This window comes from the organism of the source record quoted next, unplaced genomic scaffold, assembly GCF_019419815.1.
Source record: "Pyrus x bretschneideri cultivar Hongxiangsu unplaced genomic scaffold, Pyrus_bretschneideri_v1 Contig34, whole genome shotgun sequence".
In the NCBI taxonomy this organism is placed as follows: Eukaryota; Viridiplantae; Streptophyta; class Magnoliopsida; order Rosales; family Rosaceae; genus Pyrus; species Pyrus x bretschneideri.
The window spans coordinates 3,737,862-3,761,116 of record NW_025999657.1 but is presented as its reverse complement, the minus strand read 5'-3'; the positions used below and the strand labels follow the sequence as shown (position 1 = coordinate 3,761,116).

The window sequence follows — 23,255 nt, the reverse complement described above, 5'->3', positions numbered from 1 at the left end:
TATTTCTCCATTTTGGACCTTCCCTTAGCTGACACGTGGCAGATTCCCCATTTTTCTGGGGTGTTCTTCTCTTTCCCGAGTACCTCTCTTTCTCTCTCTCTCTCTCTCTCTCTCTCTCTCTCTCTCTCTTTTAATCTCTTATTCTTCTTTCCCTCACTCATCTCTCTCACTCTCTCTCTTTTTCTTTGTCGAACACACACTCATACACTAACAAACCAACAACACCACCAACCTTCCACCCTTCCTAGCCACTATGGTGAGGCCTTGAACAAAAAATTAGGAGAAAAACACCTAGGAACTTCTTCCCCGCAATGCACCATGCAGTTACTATGCAAGAACTTCTCCTGCGAATTCTTGCCATTTCAGCGAAAGTAAGCCTCGAAATTGGTCCATATCATTGTAGATCGTGTCTAGGTTCACGATTAGTAAGTTTTTGGGTTGTTTTGGTGGTGTAGGCACATAGAGAAACACAAAGGAAGTCACTATTAATTTCTGGAAAATTCGAAAATATGGTCGTTTGGCCATCATCAAGCCATTTTTTCGGCCAATTCTGATCTTTGTTGGGCCTCCTAAGTGTATGAATCTCTTCTCCTCATTCCTACATTTTGGCTTTTGAACACTCGATTTGGATTTGTATTGAGCTCCAATGAGTTCTTGAAGTTGGTGGAAAAATCTGGAAAAATTCCAGAATTTCGAAGAAGGCAAGTACGTCTGTACTCGCGGCATATAGAAGGCTTTCATGGCTGGCACGTAGAGCGCACACACCTTCACCGAAGGCATGGCACTGTGGTGGTGGCGCCGATGAATTTTTCGATGACCCATCTTGGCGTGTGGTGACCCTGGCCGCCACCCCATGGCGACGCTTGCGGCGGCGTGTAGGGGAACCCGAGGTCCCTCCTTAGGTTTTTTGACTTGCCGAATCCGAATCCGCTGTTTTTTTTCCCAAATTCGATTGTTTTAATAGAGTTTTAATAAATGGTCCCTATTTGTGTTTAGGTGCATTGGTAGGAAGTGATCCCGTCCTCCCTAGTTCAATCGGCTCCCTGGTAGCAGAATATTTGTGAATGGATCCCTTCTCAAATTGCATGGTTTTATAAATATTAGGTTGCATTCATGGAAAGCATGTTTTTATAATTCTACATTTCATGAATTAAGTATGTTTTATGATAAGTTCACTGAATATCTAAATTCATGCTTTATGATTTATTTAATCTGCTTTTATGAAACATTTATGATTTATTAGTTTAATGATTTATGGAATTTTATGGTTATGGATATTAGGTTCATTGAAATGCTTATGCCTTTGGATGATGAGGTTTTGGTATTCTAAATTTGGCGTGAGATTTTGGGTTACGTTTTTTGTAATTAATTAGTGGGTATTCATATTGCACATACACACAGCTTGAGTATGTATACATCTATGGTCATAGGACACAGTAGAGGAGCGATAAGGTATTATGACGTACTTTACTGGCGAAACCAGTGTTAGACAGCTTCACTAGCCACAGCTAGTGTCGGTGTGTTATGTAGTTATAATTCTTTTCTGGCATAACCCAAAGTCGTACAGCTTCACCTTCGAGTGATGGGACCTACCATATTCCTATTTTGTTTATGTTTAACTCAGATTATTATCATTATTTCTTTAGCGTTTGTATATTCCTTATGATTGTTGTTTGTCGTGTGACTTTTAGATTACATATTTCCTTATGTTCTTGTATATTCACATATTTATGGCTTTCGTTACTCTCGAGTGTCGGCCAGCACGTGCCATCCAGGTGTTATTTGGATATCTGGGTTGGGGCGTGTCATCTAACTTTCTTTGTCACGAAGAGAAAAACTTATACATGCCAATGTATTATTGGACCGAAACATGAAAATGACGGTAAACACTTTTTATGTAAGTCCTCTAAAATCAGATACTTTCCAAATGACAATTTCCAGTAATAGCATCTTCTATTAACATTGTGTATAAGCCAAGCAAGACTTGTGCTAGAATCTTGTATTAACTTATTATTTGGACATAATGTTTGTGGCATTTTTGAACGATGATGAAGAAAAACGACCATGCTTTATCAGGTATTACATTCAGATCTTTCCCCTCCTTTGCATCAAAAGACAATAAAAAGGATTTAACTCAATAAGTCTAGTTAAATCTTAATCACTCACTTATGAAAAAGTGATGTCCGAGAGAGAATCATGTTTGCACTCAGAACATCTTCACAAGAGAAAATTATAAATAAAAATGAATAAATACAAAAACGCATTTTTTTATTAGCACCTCACCTAATGTTGAGGGGTTTAGACATTGGTAAAGCAAGAGCTGATTCCGTCAAGAAATTTGGAAAATAACTAAAATTTGGACTTATATAAAATTATAGTCACCCTTTTAAGTTTAAGGTAAGTATAACAAAAATTTGATATGAAAGTACTAAAGTACCTCAAACAACCCCAACAAAATCCAAAGTTTCAAGTTTTGGACTTATATAAAAGGGTTAATCTCTGTTTACTACCATAAAGTTTCATGGTTTTCAACATTTGGTACATAAAAGTTTTTTTCATCCCAGAGTCATACCTCAAGTCTTAAATTTGGGACAGTTTCATACCTTCGTTAGTCAAACTGTTAAGTCTGCCATTAACTGATGACGTGGTGCCCATGTGGACAATGACCGGGATCCATGTTGAAATTAAAAATAATTATTTATAAAATAATTTATTTATTTAAAACAAAAAAAATAAATAAATAAATAAAACCTTTCTTCCCCAAATCCCACCCGTGACCACCCTCCCATCACCCACCCCTTCTCCCACCCCCCAAAGCTCTTTCTCTCGCACCACTCCTACCTCAACCCCCGATCCGTTCACTCCCTTTCTCTCCTCTGCACACCTACTCCACACCTACTCCACACATCCATCTTCAATTCCCTCTCCTTGTACATTCCACCAAAACCTTCAACACTTCCAGCCTGTGATGCTTCACACACAAATGCAACCCACCCTCACCTCCCTGAGTCAAAATCTGAGTCACCGCCGGTTTGACTCGGCCACAACCGTAGCTCGCTTCTTGATGACACCCAGATGTAAGGGAATGAACCCATTGTGATCCAACACCAAACCCAGATCTAGGTTGAATTGCACCAGATTTTTTACCATCAGTTTTCAATTTTTGAATTTGATGATGTTGAACTTTGTGGGTTTCTAATTTTTTATGGTTTGGGATGTGGTTTTTTTTTTTTATAGTTTTGTGATGGTGAGAATAGAGTGGAAGTGCAGGAGTCGAAAAGGGAACGGAAGCACTGGGTGCGGAAGAGAGAGGAGGAAGAGGGTGGATGTGCAGAGTCGAAGAGGGAAGGAGAGCATTGGGTGCGGAGGAAAAGAAAGGAGGGTGGGAAGGTGGACACAGGTGGAAGTGTGGGCACGGGTGGGATTTGGGAAAGAAGGTTTTTCTTTTTTTTAATAACTAAATTATTTTTAATTTCCACGTGGATAACACGTGGCGCCCAGTCATTGTCCACATGGGCGCCACGTCATCAGTTAACGACAGACTTAACAGTTTGACTAACGGAGGTATGAAACTGTCCCAAATTTAAGACTTGAGGTATGACTCTGGGATGAAAAAAACTTTATGTACCAAATGTTGAAAACCACGAAACTTTAGGTTAGTAAACAGAGATTAACCCTATATAAAATTATGCCCATGAAAATTAAACAAAGAAAAATTCAATTATCAAGAGATTCGAAGCAAAATTGAATAAATTCAAAGCCACCCGTGCTACTTAAAGTACCTTAAACAACCCCAACAAAATCCAAAGTTTCAATTTTTGGAGAAAATGAGAGAGGGGACCGTTGCATTATGGGTTTTCCACCACAGATTTGGTTATGGAGCTAATCGTAGAACTAGAGGTCATAATTAAGGGGCTAAGATGCAGAGGAAAAGCATGGACATTGAAGTGAGCAAGCCTTGTCTTAAGCTTGCCGGTGCAAGTGCTTGGACTCCAGGATTACAGCGTCGCAGTTGGAAAATTAGAGCTTGGAGAGTAAAGGAGAAAGATGAGATCGAGACTAAGAGTCGACTTCATGTGGAGGTCGAAAGATTTTTGAGGATTCCAAACCGAATGAGTGTTATGTGTGAGAATATAAAAGAGGAAGATGATAAGGAAAAGAGAGGGATTGTGATGCACATCATGGCTTTTAGAAGGGATAGAGATGGTGGTAAAATACACCTGAGCATCATTTTAATTTTGGTTTTTCTGGGAACACCTCATTGCAAGGGTATATTAGTACTTTCGTGTCAACTTTTGGTTATAATTATTATAAATTTAAAAGGGTGGCTATAATTCTATTTAGCATCCGAATTTTGGTTATTTTTCCAAATTTTCCTTTCTCCCGAAGCAACATTACAAACATAGAATGTTTTCTCCGGCCATGGTGTCCCCTAAACCTAGGTGGATCAGATTGGTAACTTTTGTGCTACGCTTTAGTTTTGTGGGCTTTGTACTTTTATTTGTTGGGAGTCTTCATCTTTCAACTGTTTTCATCTAGCGCTTGCATCATGGCCAGGAACCAATTTGACCCGGGGTCGAAGAAATTGAGTGTTTATCTGATTGTAGACCAAGAGCCTCTGCCGTTAGTTGTCAAGGAAGCCTTACGACAACTTTGGCACAAGTTGGGAGTGATTCGTGTGGCCATGGCCAAGGATAACATCTACGCAATCACGGTGGGTAAGGAGGCGCTGGCTAGGTGTTGTTCGAAAGCAACCCTTGGACGGTGAAGGGCTACGCCTTCTCAATCAAGTTATAGCCCAAATTCCACTCCCTGGACCATATCAAGGCTAACATAGCTGTTTTTTAGGTTCAAGCTCATGGCACTATCTATGCATAGTGAAAAACGCATTGTGGCTAGGCGGAAAAATCGGTGTCGTTCTTCAGGTGGAGGACCCAACTGAGGCTGGTTTCCGTGGGTTTCTAAGAATGAGGGTTGATTTTAATGCCCTTTGACCACTACTGGCTCATTTCATGATGCCCTCACCAAAGAACAGCACGTTAACTATTCGCCTCTGTTATGAGGGTCTGACGGACTTCTGCTATAGATGTTGAGGACTGGGTCATTCAAGGGGCTGCATATGGGAAACCAAGTTATCTGTGACTAGAGAAAATACGTATGGGGAGGATCCACGAACTCTATTAATTTCATCGGTCTTCACCCTTCATTTTCCACCACACTCTTGCCCAAAAGCCTTAACTGGCACTAACGAATTGCACTCGCATGGAAAATGGGACAACAGGGGGGGTTTCTATGGTATTCTTGACGAGTCATGGCAAGTGCCGACAAGGCAGTTTCAAGCGCAATCGATGATGATGCAAAAGGTTATGGAAGAGGTCGTGTGGAGATCCGTGTGCGACAATTGTCTATCTCTGAGCACTCTGAGCACTAACGATGGTGATGGGATGGGGACAAACATTGTGAACATTGGCCCTGGCTCATTGTGCACGAAACCTAGTACTGCACTGACTACTAGCGTCAAGAGACAACCTTCCCTAAAGAATCATGGGCATATGTTGCACTTTGATAACTTCAGGACCTTCTACATTCATGGCTAGTTGACTTTCGTTGTCAATGATTTGAATTTGGATAGGGTTTGTTATGATCCTACAAGAGCCACTACTTGGGCCTTCTCTAACGCCATGGGCCTTCTCAACTTTCCTCAATACTTTGGGCGATGATTATGCTGGTCCATCCAACACTAGTGGTGCGCAGATCACTGAGCTTGAGGATCATGGGTTTTCCCTCTCGGTGGTAACCTCCTTGGTCCCCTCCCAAACAAAAAAAAAAAAAAAAAAAAAAAAAAAAAAAAAAAAGAAAGAAAAGTCCCATGATTTGGTCAAAGGGCATCCTCAGAAACGTGCGAGAATCTCTTTTATTCAAGGACAACTGAAACCCTTACACTATGCCCAAAACAGAGCCTCTAGAGGACGTCCTCAAAAGAACCTGGGTGGCCAAGACTAGAAAGTGGTGACAGTGAAACCCCTCGACAATTAACTCCTTTAACCTCAGCGACGTGGTGGTGGGCTCATCCAAGGAACTTGAAGAAGCAGAGAAATGGTTGTCGGGAAGGAGGAAATCAGGAAATCAACTAATCAACTACCATCAGTGGCGGCTGAGGTTTCTCAGCCTGCCATCAGCCATGTATACCTTCTTTTGGAACTACCTGGGGCTTGGGAATCTTCGGATAGTTCAGACGCTGCGAGATTTAATCTAGCAAAAAGATCCCCACATTTTTTTTTATCTCTGAAACGAAAAGCAGTGTGCGTCACCTAAGGTATATTATGCTACAATTGGGTTTTGATCATGTGTTTTGAGTTGACTCTTGAGGGCAGTAGGGCAAACTTGCCTTTTTTGGAAAGCGAATGTCCTTATACGGATTTTATCTCACTCATTCCACCACATTGACTAGAAGATTTGAGACTGGGGATCTCCTAAGGCACCTGGCTACGGAATCATCTTTGCCTTGGGTCTGCGAGAGCGATTTCAACGAAATCCTCCATTACTAAAAAAAAGGTGGGGGTTTAAGGCCAAAAAGACCGATCCTGGTCTTCTGGGAATTGGTGGAGTGGTATGGTTTTGAAGGATGCAATTTTTCCAGATGAACCCTAACAAAGCTCCGGGTCTAGATGGCCTGCCCCCACTTTTTTATCAGAAGTTCTGGAGCATTATTGGTCCCGATGTTACCAGGGTTATCTTATCCCTCCTCTCCGGCAAAATTCTTAAGAAGACCAATTATACATATATATATATATATATATATATATATATATATATATATCTCTGATCCCGAAGCAAAAATGCCCAACGAAATTATCCAATTTCGGGCCGATCAGTCTTTGTAATGTTTTATACAAAATTGCATCTAAAGTCCTCATGAACAAGATGAAGTCCATCATGCCACTGATTGTTTCTTAAAATCAAAGTGCCTTTGTCCCAGGTAGACAAATTTTTGACAACATTATCTTCGCATCCGAAGTAGCGCACACTGTATGGAAAGAAGAAGGTGGGGTAGGAAGGGTTTTGTGGCTCTAAAACTCGACATGTTAAAGGCCTATGACCGAATCGAGTGGGGTTATTTATAGTGTCCTACTCAAACGGGGATTCACTCTCTGTTGGGTTAACCTCCTGATGCTTTGCGTGTCCATTGTCTCCTATGCTTTCATCATAAATGGTTCTCCGATGGGATACCTACATCTGTCCCGGGGTCTTACACAAGGAGACCCATTATGTCCCTACCTCTTCCTCCATGCTGAGGGTCTCTCCACCTTATTAGCCCATAAAGAGGTCGAGAGTCACTTACACAGTGTGGCGATCTCCCAACATGCTCCATCCATCTCTCACCCACACTTTGCTGATGACAGTTTGCTCTATGCTACTGCATCAACGTCTCTTAGTGCCGCATCATGGACGTGCTGCGAAAATATGAGGAGGCATCGGGACAAAAAGTTAACATCATGGACGTGCTGCAAAATTATGAGTGCCGCCACATCATGGATCGGCATGATAAATACCTTGGGCTTTCAAAGGTTGTGGGCCATAACAAAGGTGTTTGTTTCAGCCATATCAAAGAGAGACTATGGAAGAGGCTACAGGAATGGAAGGGCAAATTACTCAGTGTCGCGGGGCATGAACTCCTTGTCAAAGTTGTTGCCCAATCAATCCCGCTATACACGATGTATAGTTTCCTCCTTCCGAAGTATTTTTGTAATGATTTTAACCGCTCTGTTGCTGATTTCTGGTGGAGTGGGGCTTCAGACTCTAAGAAGATTCATTGGCTCACTTGGGAGAAGCTTTGCCTCCCTAAAGAAGAAAGTGGGGTCTGGGTTCAGAAATTTATATGCCTTCAACCTCAGCTTCTTGGAAAAACAGGGTTGGAAGAGCATCTGTAGCTCTAGGAGCATCATCGACCGGGGTTCCAGATGGCGGATTCCGCGTGGTGATAGTCAAAATCTTGGAGGACAGATGGCTTCCTCTTCCCACTCGTTTCTTGGATTTTTTCACTGAAACCACCAGACCATGCTGCACATTTTGTCTATGATCTCATCGACGATTCCCGAAACTGGAACGTCTCCCTGCTGAAGTTCCTCTTCTCAGACGTTGAAACCAATTGCATTCTCTCACTCCCTCTGAGTCTTAGAAAGCCGGACGATTGCGACAATAAAGGAAACTTCTCCGTAAAAAATGCGGATCAAGTGGCTCAGGATTGGCTGGCCTCATGTCGTGACAGGGCTTCTTTGTCTCCCACTCCTAACACCTTTGGAAGAAAATATGGGCTGCAAATTAAGGTTCCTCACAACAAAAATGAAGATTGCGGTTTGGAAAATTGGCCTGGACATTATCCCAACCCGTGAGAATATGAGGAAGAAACGTGTGAATACGGATATAACCTGCGTCCTTTGTGGTATTCAGGGTGACTCAACTCTCAACCTCATGCGTGATTGTGCTTTCGCTCGATGTGTCTGGCTTGCCTCTCCTATTGGCCACCCACCCCGTCTTGCGACTCAATCAACGATTCTCGAGTGGAGTTCCAGCTGTTCCCCACATTTAAACCCTTCACGGTTCGCTATCTGCTTAATGCTCCTATGAGCCATTTGGGATGCTAGGAGTTGTCGATTATGGAATGAATCGATGGAACCACCCCACGTAATCGCTGCCCATTCCTTTCTTGGTGGGAGGAATTTGACAAGGTTGCTTTCCCTCCACCTCAACATGCATCTCATCCGTTGGTCCCGCCTACATCGATCTTTTTTAAAAATTAATGTTGACGGTGGATGGGACGTCAACTCTATGCAAGGGGCATTGGGGTGATTATCAGGGACCACATGGGCTGTTTTGTGGTTGCTGCTGCCACGAAAATTGATTTTCCCTTGTCTTCTCTTATGGTTGAAGCGATGGCGGCGCATGCCAGTTAATTTGTTTTTGGCGACACAAAGGGGTTTCACAATATTATCCTTGAAAGTGATGCCCTCCAGATTGTGACGGACCTTTGGGACTCTTCTAGTTACTTGTCGGATGTTGGACTTGTTATTGAAGATTCTAAGGTGCTTTTGTCCACAATCACTGGAGCTCTTTCTACCCATGTTTTTCTCCAAGCTAATGGTGCCGCTCATCGTCACACTAGATTTGCTCTCTTTTCAGTTTCGAATTGTAACTGGTTTTCTTTTTGAAGAAGCCATTTTGTAATTGTTCTGGTTTGTCCTAAACGTTCTTACTATTAATGATATCGCGCACTTTAAAAAAAAATAAAAAAATAGAATGTTTTTACACAGTTCATAACAGTAAAATGCCAAGTAAACCTTCAATCCTGACAGAATTTGACATCTGCAAACTACGAACAACTCAAAATTACAATACAGAAGGATAGCGTAACAAATCCCAAATACAAGAAAAACCCAAAAACAAATTAGCAGCCTTTGTTCGTCAAAGCAAGAATTTAACAAAAACAGGATCTGGTGCTTCTACAGATTAGAACAATTACTAGAATTTCGATTCAATAAACTAAGGCTTCGTCATTTGTGCCATAAATGAACATTTCATACTAGGCTTCGTGCCCCGATAGCAGCAATAACCAAGAAACTCAAAACAAACGAACGATCGAGTAAGTGTATCTTTTTTTTTTTTTTTCAGTGACAAAAGTAATTCATCACGGGAAGGGGGTTCCATTCAGAAAAAAGATAAGATCATGCCCTACAGTTTTGTTTGCCGCTATCAATAATGTCTATTACATATATTAGTTTCGAATACCCACTAAAAGAGATGTGAAAAAAAATTTGAAAGTAGCTTCAACTCGTTATGTTCTAACATGACCACTGTTGTTAATTCTAGTCAATCACCAGGTAGAAGTCACTTGAAAGAGAAGAGGCTTCGTCACCCTCTGATGGAGATGGAGAAGGGAAGTACAAGGGACTGTCCTTGTGCAACGAACGCCACTCATCAATGCATGAAATTTGGTGCAGGTCCATACTTGGGGGAATTCTATGGTCTAGAATATTCAAAATGTTTTCAGTTTTGCCAAGAATGTAAACTGCATGCCGCACACCCTCCTCCCTCTCTTCAATGCCGATGCTCAGACACTTCCTCTTTATAACTAGACGTAAATTAGTGAGACAAGCAGCCATTATGTCCGAAATCATGACATTCAGCTCTTCGAATAATCTCTCACCTGTCTGGTTGATGCTGCCTTCATAATTCATCAGAATAGTTTGACTTATCCTATACATGGAATTAGCAGCCAGTTCTCTAACAGGCCATTTTGAAGGGTTATCTCTTAAACATGCATTCGTAGTCATATGCTTCTTTCTAGACTCTTCAAATATAAACTTTGCAGTCTCAGCAAGTCCTTCAAGTATTTCCTTTGAGCTCTTCCCCTCAGGTGACATTTTACGGAGATCCACATCTAGCCATTTGTGATAGAGATCAACTCCTTGCCACACTGTAATTGCTGCCTTTCTGACATTGGTGACATCTTCTTTACCATCCAGGTAATTTTCAATAAAATTTATGTACATGAGCCCTTCGTGAACACCATTTATCAGCTCTTCAATTGAACTACTGCTGATGTTTGAAAGTGCAAGAGCAATACTTGTAAGTGTCACGACAGGTAGTGCCCAACAATTTGGTGGTTCTTCCATGTCTAGAGAGGGAACTTGTTCACTGTCAAAATTGGCAACTCCCTTGAATCCTTGTGAAAGTGTTGATTTCTTTAACAGTTTCATGATATATTTAGGCTCTAGCTTCTTTCCCCTTCGAAACCAATGATCGGTAGCATCATAGTTGCTTCTCATCATGTGGTGCACCAATGCATCCTCACCTTCAAGATGCAGAACGTACCGGCTAAGATCTAGCCTTGGGTTTGGCCCTGACTCTGTCCCCGAATCATTAAAAATAGTGTTGACATTGGACTTCCTCTGTTTGCAGAAGTCGCAGCATAACAATATCTTGCTAACAATGAAGATGGAAATAAGCCGAATGGCCTTACTCACTATGACATTGCCCGTCTGCATTGAGATACACAAGTCTAAAAGTTTGTTTCTTATGCCGTGAACAAGTTTCCTGCAGTGCCTATTTCTGATTCTCATTGATAAAGGGCATTCTTTCAACTCTAACAGTCCCTGGGTCCAGTACTTTTCTACTTTAAGTTCTTCTCTGTAGCTTTTGTTTCCTCTTTTTGCGCATCTGAAATTTATGGCGGTGAACCATCTTGATGCAGGACCGATTGTACCAACTGCTACTGCAGTGGTCTGCACAGTAAGAACCAAAGTGGTTGACCACTTGTAGTCAGACTTGCCGCTGCAAAATGTAAATGACCAGGGCATCAAGTAACTCCGAAGCATTGCTTCTGCTAAAATCATGGCACTCAAAAGACAAAATGCTCCAGAAGCCGTGCATGTCGCTGAACGCCCCACCACAAACTGGGGACTAGAGGTATGAGCCATCATCCAATGTTTCATCAGACAGTCTTTAAGTTTGGTAACCACTGGTCTACCTGTTTCATCTCTGGCATCTTTTAGAGCTAATTGGTACTTTTTATTGTACTTGTGTTCTAAATATCGTTTACATACGGGAATGGTTAAAGCAGAGAAGTTCATCATGATAAGTAGAACAAGCATGATGAACATGATGAAAGCATGCTCCATGCAGAAAACAAAGATTGCACCAGTAGCTAATTGAATGCAAATATTCACGATAAGGGTAACAACCAGAATTCCAAAAGCAATTGCATTCATCATGATTTCTTTATTTTTCATGACTCCAAGAGAAGGCATGGTGTTACCCATTACTGTGCAGATCAAGACAGAACTGCTGAGCTTTGCGAGCTGATCCTGGCGGCCAGGCATCGGAGTATTGAGATCCACCGACAGTTTAATTGCAACACCGATCAAGGTCAAAGAAGTTGCATTGATGGAGAAGAACTTGCAAGGGAACCAGAGTTTCCAATGTCGAAAGCCATGGATAACATCGGCGGCCATCGCAATTAGGCAGGCTAAGGTTGCAGCTGCTACATAGATGCCAATCCAAGGCATAGGAGCACTGAACTTGTCCTGGTTCAGATTCCCGTCGACGTCGCAGCCGCCCATCTTCTTCCTCAACTTGTGAATATCTTGTGTGATGTTTTCTTGAGCAGCGTTTGCGTTATGATTGTGTGTGTTGCCGGTCCACTTTGTTAGCCTTAATATCTTGCTTTGTTAGCCTTAATATCTTGACTATGTTAAATTTGCCTTGTTTTCATTGATGAACTTGACCCGTTTCAGACCACTTAATGACTAATTCAATGATGGCTGACGTGCTTGATTATGTCACCACCACCCGATGAGTGTCGGTTGACAATGATAGCATATAGAATTATTAGGTTTTAATCCTGATTAGATCGAGGATTAGTCTTTGTCCTATATGGAATGGAGGCGGGCCCTCAATGAAACGCACTCACTCAGATGATAAGAAAAGTCGTGTGATAAAAGAGAGGATTGTGTGAATCCGTTGGCCAAATTATTTTTCAGTTCAATGGATTGGCTCTAGTCTACAGTCAGATGAAAGAATCGCCAGGAGTTTGCATGAGAGTAGACTTAACTGCCTTAATTATGGTGGAATATTTTCCCAAGTGGTTTGGCCAATGGTGGGTCAAGAAATATTGAATGGCGATGCAGACCAAGATACGAAACTTCAAAATCTTGGTTCTAGTTTTATACCTTACGACCTTCCTCGGAATTTAGCTCTAACTTTCGTTGCCATGTGGCTTTTCAATTCAATATGTAATGTCATGAAGAGATAAACTTGTATATGCCAATGTATTATTGCGACTAAAAAGTCAAAATGACATATAAGGTTTGGAAAACCCTAATTGCTTCTAATTTCTTTAGATTGTTTGACTCACAAATTCCACATAACATAATTGCGTATTGCATAAATGTGTGTGTGTGTGTGTTTATCAGAAAGAAAAAATAAATATAGGGGGTTCATGCATCATAGGGAATGTTTTCATGCTTCTAGTAAGAGCGTCTTGATAACGTGTTGTATGCCTAATTTATTAAACAATATAAATGACAAAGAGAGGGGTGTGGCACAAAGAGAGAGAGAGAGAGAGAGAGAGAGAGAGAGAGAGAGAGAGAGAGAGAGAGGGGACAGATGTGTAATTGTGAGGTGTGTGTTATGTCACCTAATTGCACCTTTATTTATATTAGTAGAGAAGGTAAATTCTTTACCCCAATAGAATTACAACTCTAACAGAATAATATCTAGCCTAAGATATATGATAGAATCTACTAAGGATATCCTAGATATGATAGGATTTGCATAATCACATCCCTAATCTAATAGGATTGCAACAAGAAAGGCATTTTTATTAGCATCTCACCTAATGTTGAGGGGTTTAGACATTGGTAAAGAAGTAGGAGATGATTCCGCTGGGAAATTTGGAAAATAACCAAAATTTGGACCTGTACAAAATTAAAGTCTTCCTTTTAAGTTTATGGTAAGTATGACAAAAATTTGATATGAAAGTACGAATATACCTGTGAAAATTAAACAAAGCAAAATTCAATTAAAATCAAGCGAAATTGAATAAATTCAAAGCTACCCGTGCTCCTTAAAGTACCTTAAACAACCAAAAACTCCAATTCAATAAAAAAAGAAAACAAAATCCAAAGTTTCAATCTTTGGAGAAAATGAGAGAGAGGGGACCATTTCATTTTATGTTTTTCATAGTGGATTTGGTTATGGAGCTGATCATAGAAGTGAAGGTCATAATTGAAAGGTTGAGTGGGGGAGTGGGGGAGGAAGAGCAACGGACATTGAAGTGAGCGAAGGCCTCGTTATAAGCTTGGTGGTGTGATGAGTCGATATTATACCATATGTTTTTACCCTATTCTTAGTTACAATTTATTGGTTATTTTAGTAGAATTTTGATACTTTATTATGTATTTTCAATGTAGGATATGCAACTTACTCTTGATCATAAAATAATCAAACGGATGAATTTTGGAGTGATTACGATTGAAGGAAGTCCATGAATCTTTCAAGACGATTGTATCAAAATTCCAGATTTTTCTACCAAGCCTGTTGACCATGGTGAAGAAAAGAAGGTCCAACGCACAACTTTCCCAGAATGACATTCTTGGACGTTTTTGGTATTTTGAGGTCAATATGGTATATTTTGAGGAAGGTTCCTTCTAAGGATTTGTTGGGGACATCTTAAGCTTTCAAATAGACCTTTTGGGACCAAATTGGAGTTGCTTTGGTCAGTCAAAAGTCTGTTTTTCTAAGAAGTCCGAATTTGACTTTAAATAGGAAACCTTTTATTTGCTAGTTTATTATTTTATTATGTTTCCTAGTTTTATTCTAAGACCATTTCTTGGTAGAATTTTATCTTGTAGTACAATAAATAAGGCTATTTGCCCATTAGGTTAAAGAGGATCAATTTGGAGAACTTTGCTAGGCTTTAAGGATTTGTACTCTTTGTGGAGCCAAAATAATCAAGAAAATTATGGAGGCGACATATGAACTTTTGGGTTAAAAAGGCAAAATTACCCTCGAGGCACACCAGGATTCCCATGCGCAAGCAGTGGACAATAACGGCTCAATCAAGGAAGAGTCAAAGGTGATCAAAATGGTATTTATTCAAAACCCTCTCATCACTCCTCATCAAATCCTCACCCACAAGATAACTCCCAATTATTCTTTTCAAATTGAGAGTAATTACCAAATTACTTGATTAATTACTAAATTAATTGGGAATACAAAATAAAGAAAGAGACATTGGGATTACAAAACCGTAAGGAATCAAAACTGTAGGAGTTTATTTGGGGTGCAAAACTGTAGGTTCAAAACCGTTGGAAATCATAAAGAAAAAGTAAAACGGACGAGATCCAAAACGGGAAAAAAAATCAATACGGAATGGTTATGGAAGGATTATGGATTAAGACTTATTCTTCTTCTCTATACAAAGAAAGAATCTCAAAACATATTTATATGGTGCCAATTACTCCTTATTAACTGATGAGGTTAATAGCAATTAACAATTAATATTTCTAATAAAACAAAACATATATATATATATATATATATATATATATATATATGAATAGTTAAATAAAAACATAACTGCTCCAACAATCCCCCACTTGTTTTTATTTAAAAATTCTATATCAAGCAACATATCATAAAGCTATGCATAAGTCAAGGTGTTTCTCAACTTGAACCTGTACATAATGTTAGTGATCCAGATTATACTAGAGTAACTTATAGTTTTGAACTCTATCTCTGACAACACCACACACACACACAACTTTATTAAGGTGAAGTTCAAAAGGCCAACACATTACATCCATGTGCTTGTATCCCAGTATAGCGAACGCTCTACAAACTTGCCCAAGATTTCATAGAAAGCGGCCTCACTTCCACATTCTCATAGGTAAGACTATCAAGGATATTCCTGTAGCTAGATATCCCACTCAACATAGAGTATAGACCTTACTAAGAGAAAAAATATTTCATCCTAAAAACACTTCAGGATGTCATGCTTCTTAGGGATGGACATGGAATAATATTCCAAACTAAAATTAGCAAGACACTTATATCACTTGCGACTTGTTATTAGCTATTACCCTTTGAACCTATTTCTTAAGATCTCCGATCTATAGGTTGGGTTTCCATCACAAATGACTCAATTTTCTAAGGGCTTTAGTCCCATCCCTTTCAAGGTTTTCCAAACCTTTTCTCGTGCTAGTCCTTTCGTCAAAGGATCAGCCAAGTTTTCTTCAGACAGTATATGATCTACTCTTACAACTCTATTAGACAGATAATCTCTTACAGTGTTGTGCTTACGACGTATTTGTTGCCTTTTCCCGTTATAATAACGGTTATGCACTTTGGCTATTACCGCTGTGCCATCACAATGGATCAAAACTGTTGGAATCAGTTTCTCCCATAAAGGGGTATCTGACAGTAGGTTTCTCAACCATCCTGCTTCTTTGCTTGCCGTAGCTAGTGCTATTAATTTTGACTCCATAGTAGACTACACCAAGATAGTCTGTTTCTTAGACTTCCATGACACAGCCACACCACTAATACTAAAAATATATCCACTAGTGGCTTTAGAGTCATCTGAAAGAGTATTCCAATTAGCGTCACTGTAACCTTCTAGGACAACGGGAAACTTCTCATAGTGTAATATGAAATTCATCGTTCTTTTAAGGTATTCATAAGCCTCTCTATAGCATGTCAATGCTCCAAACTAGGTTTGCTAGTAAACCTGCATAAAACTCCTACAACATAAGATATATCAAGCCTAGTGCAATCAGTAGCATAACGAAGGCTACCAATAATACTCACATACTCAGATTGTTTAACACTGTCACCAGTGTTCTTGAACAATTTTACACTAGGATCATAAGGAGTAAAAGCTGGTTTACAATCAAAATAATTATACTTTCTTAAAAAAATTTCTATGTAGTGAGATTGATCTAAAGAAAACCCATGTTTGGACCTAGTTATTTTCAAACCAAGTATTACACTAGCTTCACCCAAGTCTTTCATATCAAAATTAGCACATAACAAAGATTTGACATTATTCACAACATGAATATTCAAACCAAAAATGAGCAAATCATCCACATATAGGCATATTATAGTGCATATATTATTTTCAGACATATAATAGATGCATTTGTCGCTTTCATTTATTTTAAAACCATTTGAAGTAACCAAACTATCAAATTTCGCATGCCATTGTTTAGGGGCCTGTTTCAATCCATAAGGTGACTTATCTAACTTGCAAACTTTATTTTCTTGTCCTGGAATAATAAAACCCTCTGGTTGATCCATATATATTTCTTCCTCTAATTCACCATTTAAGAAAGTTGTTTTAACATCCATTTGGTGCACAACAAGATCATGAATAGAAGCTAAATCAAACAATACATGAATAGAAGTTATTCTAGTCACAGGTAAATAAGTATCAAAGAAATCTGTAGTTTCTCTTCATCTATAGCCTTTGGCAACAAGTCGGGCTTTAAAATTTTCAACTGAACCGTTAGGTTTTAATTTTCTTTTAAGAATCCATTTGCAACCTATTGTTTTGCAACCAGGTGGAAGATCCACCAAGTGCCAAGTTTGATTTGACTCGAGGGAGTCCATTTCATCATTTCTAGCTTCTTGCCACAAGTCTACATCTAAAGAAGTTAAAGCTTCTTGAATTGTATTAGGATCTTCTTGTAAGTTATATACATGAAAATCAGGCCCAAAATCTTTAGCTATTCAAGCTCTTTTACTTTTCCTAGGTTCTAATACAGATTGACTATGTTCTACAATAGTAGGTTCATAAATTTTAGAAGAATTAGAATTCGAAGATTAAAAGGAAATTTATTCTCATAAAAATCAGCATCAAGTGACTCAATTACGACATGGTTTTTCAAATCATAAAATCTATATGCTTTGCTATTACATGCATAACCAATAAAAACACATTCATATGCTCTACTAGCCAATTTCGATCTTTTTGGATCAAGTTTACGAACATAAGCTAAACAACCCCAAGTTCTGAAGTACAACACATTTGGTTTCTTATTTTTCCAAATTTCGTAAGGAGAAATATTTGTTTTTGAGTTAGGGATTCTATTTAACACATAACATACAGTCAACACAATTTCACCCCACCAATAAGAAGCAGCTCTAAAACTAAGTAAAGTAGCAACAGTCAATTCACAAAGAGTTCAATTTTTTCTTTCCGTTTTACCATTCATTTTAGGAGAATAAGGAGCAGTAGTTTCATGAATAATTCCAGGAGACTTAAACAAATTAACAAATTCAGTAGATTCATATTCTTGTCCTTTATCACTATGAAATCTTTTAATCTTACGATTAAATTGATTTTCAACTTTAGTCAAGAAAGTTTTGAACATGTCAATAGCTTCACTTTAATTTTTCATAAGATAGACAAAACAATAATTCAAACAATCATCAATAAAGGTAATAAAATAATGTTTTCCATTTCTAGTTAACACTCTATCAAATTCGCATATATCAGAATGAATTAAGTCAAGTGGTTCAGATTCTCTATTGATAGATTTATGCGAAGTTCTAGTGATTTTAGCTTGACTACAATATTCATATTTTTCAAAATCATTCAAAGATAAGTTAGGTAAAAAAACCTAAGTTACTCACGTTCTTAACCAAGCGTTTGTTCACATGACAAAGTCTAGCATGCCAAGTATTAAAAGAAGACAACATGTAAGTAGAAGTAGATTTTTCATTAGCATCAACATTCAATTTAAACATCCCATCAGTAGCATATCCCTTTCCCACAAAAACCCCATTTTTAGTGAGAGTATACGTATCTGGTCCAATGGTTTGAGTGAATCCAGCCTTGTTGAGAAGAAAGCTTGAGACCAGATTCTTCCTTATCGCTGGAGCGTGCATCACATCGTTTAGTATCATGGTTTTTCTAGAGGTGAACCTTAGCTCCACCTCTCCATTACCAGCAACATCAGTTGAGTGCAAATCACCCAACAACACCTTCCTTCCCTCAGTCACAGAATAGGTCTTGAAAAGAGAACGATCATAGCAAACATGGCGAGAAGCACCAGTGTCCACCCACCATCCCTCGGATCCATCAACTACGTTGATTTCTGATATCATTGCAATCAGTTGCTCTTCAACAAGATTTGCCTGAGAAGCAGAGTTTGCCTTATAATGCATGGCAGATTGAATTCGTCTTAAAATTGTTGAAAACTGAAATAGAAAGGAACGAAGTTACCCGAAAAATGTAGAAGCCTTGAGTGGTGAATGATTCTTGGGACGAGTCGCGGACTAAGTCGCTCTCTTTAATACGTTTTGCGGCTCTGCTCAAAGTGTGCAAGCAGTTCACAAACACCACGTCGTCCCCAGGATAAAACAATCCACCTTCGAACTCATACCCTCTCAATATGTTGCTATTAACTCAATATATCTAAAACTTCTATTTTTTTCCACTTTTTAAAACTTTCTACCATATGCCTAACTTTTATGTGTGTGTGTGTGTGTATTAAATAAAGAAAGAGACGTTGAGATTACAAAACCGTAAGGAATCAAAATTGTAGGAGTTTATTTGGGGTGCAAAACTGTAGGTTCAAAACCGTTGGAAATCATAAAGAAAAAGTGAAACGGACAAGATCCAAAACGGGAAAAAATCAATACGGAATGGTTATGGAAGGATTATGGATTAAGAGTTGTTCTTCTTCTCTATACAGAGAAGGAATCTCAAAGTATATTTATGTCATGCCAATTACTCCTTATTAACTGATAAAGTTAATAGCAATTAACAATTATATACTTAATATTTTTAATAAAACAAAACATAAAAAAAAAAAAATATATATATATATATATATAAATATTTAAATAAAAACATAACTTCTCCAACAGCTTCTGCTAAAATCATGGCACTCAAAAGACAAAATGCTCCACAAGCCGTGCATGTTGCTGAACGCCCCACTACAAACTGGGGACTAGAGGTATGAGCCATCATCCAATGTTTCATAAGAAATTCTTTAAGTTTGGTAACCACTGGTCTACCTGTTTCATCTCTGCCATCTTTTAGAGCTAATTGGTACCTTTTATTGTACTCGTGTTCTAAATGTCGTTTACATACGGGAATGGTTAACGCAGAGAAATTCATCATGATAAGTAAAACAAGCATGATGAAAGCATGCTCCATGCAGAAAACAAAGATTGCACCAGAAGCTAATTGAATGCAAATATTCTCGATAAGAGTAATAACCAGAATTCCAAAAGCAATTGCATTCATCATCATTTCTTTATTTTTCATGACTCCAAGAGAAGGCATGGTGTTACCAATTACTATGCAGATCAAGACAGAACTGCTGAGCTTTGCGAGCTGATCCTGACCGCCAGGCATCGGAGTATTGAGATTCACTGACAGTTTAATTGCAACACCAATCCAGGTCAAAGTAGTTGCATTGATAGAGAAGAACATGCAAGGAACCAGTGTTGGAGAACAATTCAGAAATAAACAAAAAATAACAGAAATAAATAGAACTTGAAATTCTAATATTTTATTAACCAAAAATACTTGATGCGCAGAATGAAATTATACCATAAATATAGAAACTAATATAAGAATATCAATGATACTAACTTGATCACAGAAGGTAGAGGCTAGCGTAAAAGTTATGTCCTTCGAACAATATCTTGTGCTCGTGGAAGAAAATATGATCTCACTTGGATACTGTGATTGCAAATATCCAAGGCCCCAAGGCCCTTGTCTTGATTAATTAATATTAATTGTATTTCGGCTATATTATATTCAAGCTTAATCCACACAACCATAAAGTCCAAGCTTTCAATCCATTTCCAAATGGTCCAAGTTCTAATTACTAAGAAGAAGAAATAAGCCTATATAAAGGCTAATGAAAAAATATTGTTGCTCAATGTGGGACAAGAGGGTCTCAAACTCCTACATCCAGAGTTTCCAATTTCGAATGCCATGGATAACATCTGCAGCCCTTGCAATGAGGCAGGCTAAGGATGCAGCTTCTACATAGATGCCAATCCAAGGCATAGGAGCACTGAACTTGTCCTGGTTCAGATTCCCGTCGACGTCGCACCCGCCCATCTTCTTTCTCAGCTTGTGAATATCTTGTGTGATGTTTTCTTGGGCTACAGGGTAGAGCTTTTGTGTTTGATGGTTGTTTTCTGCTGAATGTTTTTTTATCAAAGTGTTGCGGGTCCAATTATTTAGCCTTAATATCTTGCTCTTGTTAAATTTGACTTGTTTTTCCATTGATGAACTTGACTTGTTTCAGATCACTTACGACTTTCGTCGTAATGTAGTGATGGCTGCCGTGCTTGCTTATCTCACCACCACATATATAATTATTGTTTTAATCACGACGAGAATTAGTTTGTCCTATATGGAATGGAATGGACCCTTCCTCGATGAATCAAATTCACTCAGATGATAAGAAAGTCGCGTGATAAATGAGAGGATTGTATGAATCCGTTGACAAAAGTAGGAGAACTTGCATGTAATTGGTTCACAGTCTCGCTTTGTTTTAATTCAGTAACATAATATCATGAAGAGAGAAATTTACTTATGTTAATGTATTAATGAACCAAAACATCACAATAACAGAAACCCGTCTAAAAATAGATACTTTCCAAATGACAATTTCCAGTAATAGCATCTTGTATTAACATCAAGTGTACAGCCCAAGCCTTGTGCTAAAATCTTGTATTAATTTCTTATTATTTGGAAACTATGTTTGTGACATTTTTCAAATATGATGAAAGTAAAAACGGCCATGTTTGATCAGGTATCGCACTCAAAGGAGTTTTGCTCTCCTATCAATAAAAAAAGGTTTAATCAATAAGATTTTGTTAAACCTCAACCGTTCACTCATGAAAAGTGATGTGTGGGAGAGAATCATGTTTGCACTCAAAGCATCCTTACAAGAGAAAAATATAAATAAAGATAAATAAATATAGAAAGACATTTTTTATTAGCCCACAAACATAATGTTGTTACGCCCCACATTATATTTAATATTAAGTGGCTTATAAACCCAATATGCAATGACAATGTTTACCTCATACGGTTTTAAAAATATAAAAAATAAAAAATTCTAAATACACCCCTATTGAACAAAAATTGTACACCAAATGTAACAAATAATTTACTCTACACAATTTCACTCTCGTTCATTTTTTTTCAAAGATTGTTTACTAATTTGAGTCTATTAATTACAATGACTTCAAAAGAATTGAGCAAGGAGCCATATGAGGTGAAAATCTCATGTACAATTTTGTCAAGTGGTAGTAAGGTTGACTTATCTGTCAACATTCCCATTATCACCCCCAAAAAACCAAACTCAACCTCTGGATTTGAAATTAACACTTATATACCTGGCCATAATTTACAAGAACATTATGCTGTCTTAGTAAGAGGGCATTTCCTATTTGATCCCTTTGAATTTCATATTCGAAGTTGCAATTAGATCTATTCATTAAAAAAAATCGATTCAACACATTTCTTATGTACCCATAGGTGCTATATTAGATTTGAATCAGATTTCGATCAATCTATATTGAATGATTGCCTCCATTATGTTGTTGTTAGCAAATACCACTATTTTGGATTTTGGATCTTCCAATCATTCCCGTAGGAAGTCCAGACCCTTTTTTTTTTTATGATCCTTCAATAAATAGGTTCATTCTCTTCATAAAAATAAGAGGTAGAACCAATAAAGATTTCTTTTTCGATTCATCCCTGGAGTTGAACATCTCATCCAAGAATTGTTTTTTTTATTAAATCCTATAGAAAAGGAAAATCCCTTATGATACACCAAATCCGACTCGATTCTTGATAGAATGAATAAAATTTTCATTTCTTAAAACCTCTCTTCTAATTCAAAATCATAGTGTAACGTGTATCCCCCCATGTTCTGGTTAGGGAATAGATGAAATAAAAAATAAATTTTTGTTCAAGAATGAAATCTTATTGGAACTATCCATATCGAATTCATTCTTAGGAATCATATCACGTCCTGGATATGAAATAGGATGAATTGGGTGGGTATTTTGTAAATCTGTTTCATATTCAGGACGTGATATGGGAATGGGAATGGGCTAGGGTTATGAACTTATAATCTATAATTTGATAATCAAGTCGATTCCATGATTATAAGTTCATTACATACCGAAGCAGATCGGAATAGGGATATATACATTCTAATTACGAGAAGGGGTCATTCGAGTATATCTAAATAGGTTCTATGTTTACATATAGATTGACAAAATCCATTGACCTGAGACAAAGAGAAATGTATATCTATTTTATTTTGTTATTCAGTTAAACCAATGAGTCGTTATTGTAGCAAATAGCAACAACCATTTCATTCGGCATGTGTATTTTTTATTTTCCAGTGGATTTACATCTTTCATTAATGGAAATTTTTTGATGTAGTGATTAAGCCTTGGTTGGTCACTGTTTAAAAAATCTTGTTTAGGCAGTTCATACCATCCATACATAATGTTTTAATCTAAGATTCAATTCTTCCATGTTTCAGCAACCAATTTTTGGTATAGGTTTTGCCATGTTTTATCATCTCATATCTATAAGTCAGAGATATATAGATAGATCAATTTCATGTAACAACCCGTCCCTAATTTAATGATTTTATTCATTTGAAAAATGTGAATTAACCCAAAATGTCCCTAGAAGC

The 23,255-nt window shown here is 38.1% G+C and overlaps 2 protein-coding genes across 2 annotated transcripts; one reads left to right on the top strand and one right to left on the bottom strand.

The window, feature by feature from the left end:
• Nucleotides 1-7,221: 7,221 nt before the first annotated feature.
• LOC125480569 lies at nt 7,222-8,590 on the top strand. Its single transcript, XM_048591529.1, has 3 exons — nt 7,222-7,927; nt 8,056-8,389; nt 8,452-8,590. The coding sequence occupies exons 1-3, from the start codon at nt 7,222-7,224 to the stop codon at nt 8,588-8,590; spliced, it is 1,179 nt and encodes a 392-aa protein (XP_048447486.1).
• A 1,091-nt stretch (nt 8,591-9,681) lies between these two features.
• LOC103934747 lies at nt 9,682-12,223 on the bottom strand. The gene has a single exon (XM_009344495.2). The coding sequence runs from the start codon at nt 12,117-12,119 to the stop codon at nt 9,864-9,866; it is 2,256 nt and encodes a 751-aa protein (XP_009342770.2). The 5' UTR covers nt 12,120-12,223; the 3' UTR covers nt 9,682-9,863.
• Nucleotides 12,224-23,255: the final 11,032 nt, after the last annotated feature.